This window comes from Lactuca virosa, chromosome 6 (assembly GCF_052849685.1).
Source record: "Lactuca virosa cultivar CGN04683 chromosome 6, Lactuca_virosa_CGN04683_v6, whole genome shotgun sequence".
In the NCBI taxonomy this organism is placed as follows: domain Eukaryota; kingdom Viridiplantae; phylum Streptophyta; class Magnoliopsida; order Asterales; family Asteraceae; genus Lactuca; species Lactuca virosa.
Genome location: NC_136431.1, coordinates 50,411,640 through 50,417,925, shown reverse-complemented (window position 1 = coordinate 50,417,925; position 6,286 = coordinate 50,411,640). Strand labels below are relative to the sequence as shown.

At 34.4% G+C, this 6,286-nt stretch overlaps 1 protein-coding gene across 1 annotated transcript; it reads right to left on the bottom strand.

Annotated features, from left to right (window-relative positions):
• Positions 1 to 1,741: 1,741 nt before the first annotated feature.
• Positions 1,742 to 5,094, bottom strand: ACR10 (ACT-like superfamily protein). The gene is made up of 6 exons (XM_079055994.1): positions 4,670 to 5,094; positions 3,946 to 4,164; positions 3,751 to 3,856; positions 3,322 to 3,661; positions 2,454 to 2,738; positions 1,742 to 2,376 (listed from the first exon to the last, which is right to left on the bottom strand). The coding sequence occupies exons 1-6, from the start codon at positions 4,821 to 4,823 to the stop codon at positions 2,239 to 2,241; spliced, it is 1,242 nt and encodes a 413-aa protein (XP_078912120.1). The 5' UTR covers positions 4,824 to 5,094; the 3' UTR covers positions 1,742 to 2,238.
• Positions 5,095 to 6,286: the final 1,192 nt, after the last annotated feature.

The window sequence follows — 6,286 nt, the reverse complement described above, 5'->3', positions numbered from 1 at the left end:
GTGCCTTTTATAACCTTGCAAACAATTTTCACAAATGATTTTGACTCTGAAGTAACAAATATTATTTCTGAAACTTAGTTTAATAAGAAAATAATACACTTTTTAAAAAAAGTTTACATACAAAGTAGTTAAAACTTAAAAGCATGAAATTAACTTTCTAGTGGGCCTTGGGTCCACCAACGGTTGAAGCACTTGTAGTTCTAACTTATAAGTTCTAACTCGTAGCAACTTTTTTTTGAGGTATCACTGGATCATATATTACATATTGCAGTTGTATATAATTTACCACTCAACCAAACCCCTAGTATGATTTTATTTGGAAACAAACGTAAAATGAACCTTGTTTCCAAACATGATTCAATTGCTGAATTTTCCTTAGTAGTAGGTGTATGGCTTGAACCCTAATTAGTGGTGAACCTAGAGATGCACAAATCGGTTTTTTTGCCAAATGAGTTTGGTTCGAGTCAACAAAAGTCAAAACGGGTTTGAGGTAAAACTGGTTTTCGAGCAAAAATATCCAAACCTATATGGACTGGTTTGAAAAAAAACCTGTTTTTTTGTTAGTTTTTCGTATTTTACCGAACTTGCTTTCGATGTCCGAATTTAACGAAACTATAATGGTTGACCAGAAAAGGGAAAATAAGTAAAACTCATGGCTTTCCCATTAGCTAAGGTAGTTTCCGGGAATTTGGGACCGTTTAAGGGGTTCAAAACAGGATTTTTCAACTTTTACTTTTTAGAAAAGTTTTGTCTGGGCATCCGGGATAATACAATGGGTGAAAATCGGTCTTGGAAAACCTTGTATAAACAACAAATTAAAGAAATAATGGAAGAAGACAATACTTTTTAAGTATATGAAAATCAGGTTTTTATAGGTTTGAAAATCGGTTTCTCAAACCGGTTCCACTACCAAAATACTCGAACCTATTTAAACCGTTTGTTCGATTCCTAAACGAGTTCGGTTTCAAACACCCTATTCAGTTCTTAAAACGGTTTTTTTTGTGCATCCAACCCCAACAACAAAAATGGGCCCAACTTACATAATTGGGACCGCATCATACAAATTTCTTACATCAGTCCGGGTCTTGACACTGACACACCATGCAACGTCACTATATTATAAGCGGTACATGTGTCCGGACCTCTCATATACATCTCACCCGCAACAGAATACATAACATGCAAACATGCATGTAATTTTAATTTGGTTAAATTTAATTAAATTCCGATCATCTTAACTGAATTTTACAATTAAATTAAAATAAATCAACAAAGTTATAATAATTTACCTCTATTTTGGGGGTGTTGCATCATAAAAACAATATCATCCGCTATCAAGCATACAACGTCTAACGATGTATGGTTTCTCGTCTTATACATGCATATGTAACCACTTTTTTTTATATAAAAATACACCCAAAAATTCTCTTTAAAAATATATCTAAACAAGATCTTCCTTTTGATCGTATAAACATACCTATAAACAAGAATAAAAATATGATCAACATTGTGTCACCTTTATGGTGGTTTTGATAATGGATATTCTTATTGAACCATTATACTTAAAGCATATAATAATTGGAGTTCAAACTTACTATCCTTTTGTCCATTCCGTTTCTCTATAAGTCAAAATAACGTGTATAATATTTTATTAATAAAAAGGAAAAATGTTGGACCACGTTACCTGTTGATAATTGGGCTTGTAGTCAATTGTAAAATCTTCAATGAAAACGACAAAAGATTCCAAGAAAGGAGACATGTGAGAACATACATAACAAGTTGATAAAAGCATCTTTTCAACAAACATCAACATAAAAATACATATTCCATAAACCTTACTACATTATTTATTATCACAAACCCCTTTCTTCTCTATTAACCTTCAGAATTAACAATCCACCTTCATGCATTATCTTGTTGTAACTCATGCATGACCCAAAGTAGCTTCACATCTTCAACATATTCGTTCTCTCTTGTAACTTAATATATACAAAAGCTATTATGTGAGCATTGCAAGACCCCTTATGGCATCTCCTTTTTGAAACTACATCATGATTCATATACTATACACCCGTGAAATGTCATTTTTACCCCTCCTGCTCGTAGCTATTCGCTTTTCGTCAACTTCCCGAAAAAGTCATGACAAAAACTACATCCTACTTATGCACCTCTTCCAAGTTCAAAGAGTTGTACCATCATCATGACATCATCAACATCATCATCATCATCATCACATCATCATTCCCAACCCATCAACATACTCCAAACAGCTTCCTCAATCCTGGTCCTTGGCACACAGGATCCCTCCTCTTCATCGAGCAAAACACGGTAAACTTCCCATTCCCTACCCCCGATCATGTGCCTACTAATTTCAGCCTGCAACAAAATTACCAAAACCATTTAAGAAAATTTGTTACACAATGGGATTATGCGAGGGGTAGAAAAGGAAATACCGAGAAAATGTCGATATTGAGCATCTTGAGAGCAAGGGTAATATCGTAAAATACAAGGGGTCGCCCTTTCCCACATAACTCCACGGGATTTGCAACAAGAAGCTCGGTATCGGGACCACGGTTGACCAAAGCCACCCTAAGAGGCCGAAATAACTCCATACGAATGCGTGAACATAATGCATTTTGTTTACTTGGGTCTATTATTTTCTTTCCATCAGATTGTACAATAAATAAATCAATCTCACAATCTTTGTTCCCTTTTGTTGTAAATCGCCCATATGAAATCTGCCACATAAAAAAGATTAAATTTTTACAAATCCCATCAAACTTTTGGATGAAATATTTCCGACCTGTGAGTCAAAAACGTTTAAAGATCGATTATTAGGTAAATTTCTAAAATACCCTTCAATCTTTAATTCTTTATGACAATTGCCCATATGAAATTTGCAGCAAAAAGATCACATCTTTACAATTCCCAACAAGATTTTGGAAGAAACCTTTCAGACCCATGAGCAAAAACATTAAAGATCCATTATTAGTCAAATGTCTAAAATACCCTTCAATCTTATGACGATCACCAGGTGCTAAAAAAATCACATCTTTAAGCTTCCTGACAAAAATTTGGATGAAATCTTTCGGACCCACGAGAAAAAAAAACATCTAAAGATTGATTATTCGTCAAATGTCTAATATACCCTTTAATCTTATGAAAATCTGTGACAAAAAGGTCGAATCTTTACAATACCCAACAAAAATTATGATGAAATCTTTGAGACCCACAAGCCAAAACATTCAAAGATTGATTATTACTCAAAAGTCTAAAATACCCTTCAATTTTATGACAAGTTAGACCTTAATGATTACTCACCTGGATGTTGTAATCTTTCAAAGTTCTCATTATATCATAGAGTAGACCTTTGTGATCCCGACAAACAATTTGGATTAGTGTATGAGCAGGGCTAAGAGAGTTATCCATGTTTACTGAAACACTGTTGGAATGTTGGGAGCCACGTTGGCACTGATCAAGCATCTCCAAGCTGAAGGTATCTTCTGTGATTGAAGGGGGAATAAGAAATGGTGGGCCCTGAGAACACGCAGTGATTTCGGGTCCCACCATTTCTATATCACAGCTCACCATCTTGTCCCCTACCACACCTTTTATATGATCATACGTATCTTGTTTCCTCTTTGACGTATGTAAAACTCCCCTGAAAACACAACTTGTAATAAGTCTCAAAATCGAGTAATTTCTTTCAATTTAAGTTTCTTGAAAGTGGAAAAAGATTATGAAACAAACCTGGTATCAGTGATGAAGAACAAGTCCATCACCATTCCATCTGGGGTGGTGGATACTTTGACTCTTTGAATGATCAATTCAAGCTCAGAAAGAACATGTGTCACATCTGTTTCAAATATGAATTCCATATAACAATCAAAAAGATCGACAAACATGAAGGATCAAATCATGATAATCAAGTATGAACTGAAGTACCATGTAAGAGTCCTTGACGATCATGGCAGCAAAACTTGAGGAGGAAGACATCTGGAGGCTTTGGTGGAAGCAATTCGGGTGGATAGTATATCAGAGTGTTGGCTGAAGAACAAGAGGGGCAAGCTTCAAGTAGTCTCTTCTTCAATAAACTCCACCGTGTGCTTGGTTTTCCGACCACCCAAAACACTATGTAGCACCATTTTCCGTCGGTTGATACATCTGTTTATCACATCAATGATCAAACACAGAAATCTGGAAATTAGGAGTTTGTTTGATTCAAAGTTATGTTTTAGAACCATTGATCATGCATGATGATCATCATTGACATGAAATGATGAAAGAATTTAAGGAATCTGATATATATTTTAATATTGATCAAAAGGAATATCCAATTGAAGGAATCAAAAATGGAATCGAATAAAAGGTTTACGTGAAAACGGATCTAGAGATCAAAATCTTTGGTAGTTATCATTTATCAAGCAGAAATTTAACAATCCGGAGTTTTAAAGCGCCGGCGACGGCGAAATCAAGCTAGAAGCTTGAAACTTGTGTGACGATGACGAATGGAGTAAGAATTGAACAAATGTCTGTAAAAAACTCATCGATCAAGTTTGTTTAGTTTTGGGAACTTTCAAATGAAATCGAATAACAATCAAAGCGTCCAAAATATAAATACCAAACGATTCAAGTAGCAGCAGAAAAAAGTTGGAAAATTTCTGAATACCTCCACGAACGATGCTCAAACCAAAGAAGAGGATGATGCGGCAAAGATCACAACCGAGACCAGTCTTGTCTGGACAATTAATTGTGATTACAGTAGCTTCATCTTCCTTCTCCGTTTGCTTGATTATCACAACGTCTTCGTGTAGAATACCCATCTCTTATGAAATTCGTCGTCGGAGGAAGCTCTGTGGGAGGAAGAAGAAAGGAAAGGAAGTAGTGGTGATGGTGGCGGAATGAGGGGATGATTATGTGTTTGAAAATTGGGTCGATATCTAAATGGTTATGATTGCGATAACTCAACTAAGGTTTTGGTGAGTCCAACTCAGTGTGTGTTTGTGTGTGTGAGAGAGAGAAAGAGAGAGAGAGTAGAATTCAAAGTATCGGCGCGATGAGGGATTTTCCATGGGAGGGTTGAAAACGGAGTCGTTGTCGGTCTTTGACTACCAAGTTGCAGCCACCCACCAACCTTAATATATTTTAAGGAGGTGATTTATTAAATGAGAAATCAATTATATTCTTTTTTTTCCTATTCATTGTATTTTATATGAATAAATCATTTTTTAAATGCAAAAGTCATTTTATATGCTTTAGAATATTGAAATAAAAAATATATAATTTTGAAATTAATGTTTATATTAAAATTTTATGATTAAATAAAGGTATATTCTTTGTATTTTGTCAAAAGCCATTGTTTTAATAGCGAAAACTATGAGTGAGTTAGAATGTTAGGTTATATTACTTAGCAAACTAAGTTCTACACCTAAAGAAGAATTTCAAGTACCTTTAGTTTATGATCCATAAGGCACACTGATGTATCTCTAATGCATTAGACATTATGCATATGTGGTGTGCGTTATAACGCATGAACACCCCTTCATGTATATTATGTAAAGGGTTGTGTCTGGTGTAACACGAGACATGTGGTATTTGTGACCGTTGGAATTAAAAAAAAAACAATATATCTATAAATACCAACTTAAGAGGATGGAGATGTACATGAGCTTTCCAATAGCTCTTGTGATGTCTAAATGTGTTAACCATTAAGTAAAAAGTAAAATATTATTTAAAAGAGATGAAATAAGTATATTAATATGTTTTAGGTTATCAAGACTCATTGGTGAAGTTTGGTAGTGTTTGAGAACAATAAAAGCAAAGTTCATTGCATTAAGAGTAAAAACTCAATTAACATGGGAGTGTTATGTGTTACATGACCGTGTAACTCTAAAGGCAAAAGTTACATGATAATGTGTAACATCCCAAAATCCAAAAATAAAAATTTCAAAAATCAGAGTATAACACATACTAAAAAGGGGTTTCATCCATAACATCATCAAACATAGTAACACATAAATCATCGTCAAGAGCAGAAGCTAAATTCCTGTTTTGAAAACAAAGTCATAAAAGATAAACAAAGAGTAGATGACATTCCCCCAAGAATGTCTAGATGTCCCAATCAAGCCGGTTCTTTGCTCTTTGAACCTGAAGGACCTGCAACTAAAGACATAATGTAATATCTATAAACCTAAGGCTTAGTGAGTAATCATAACACTTATTCATTATACAGATCATATGCAATCCACATAATAAATATAAACATCAAGACTAATCACATACACTT

Excerpts from the sequence above, each read along its gene's own strand:
- ACR10 (XM_079055994.1), bottom strand. The coding sequence starts at position 4,823 with ATGGGTATTCTACACGAAGACGTTGTGATAATCAAGCAAACGGAGAAG. Across the intron at positions 2,739-3,321 it reads TGAAAGATTACAACATCCAG|ATTTCATATGGGCGATTTAC; the intron begins GTGAGTAATCAT and ends TTTATGTGGCAG. Across the intron at positions 2,377-2,453 it reads TCAATATCGACATTTTCTCG|GCTGAAATTAGTAGGCACAT; the intron begins GTATTTCCTTTT and ends ATTTTGTTGCAG.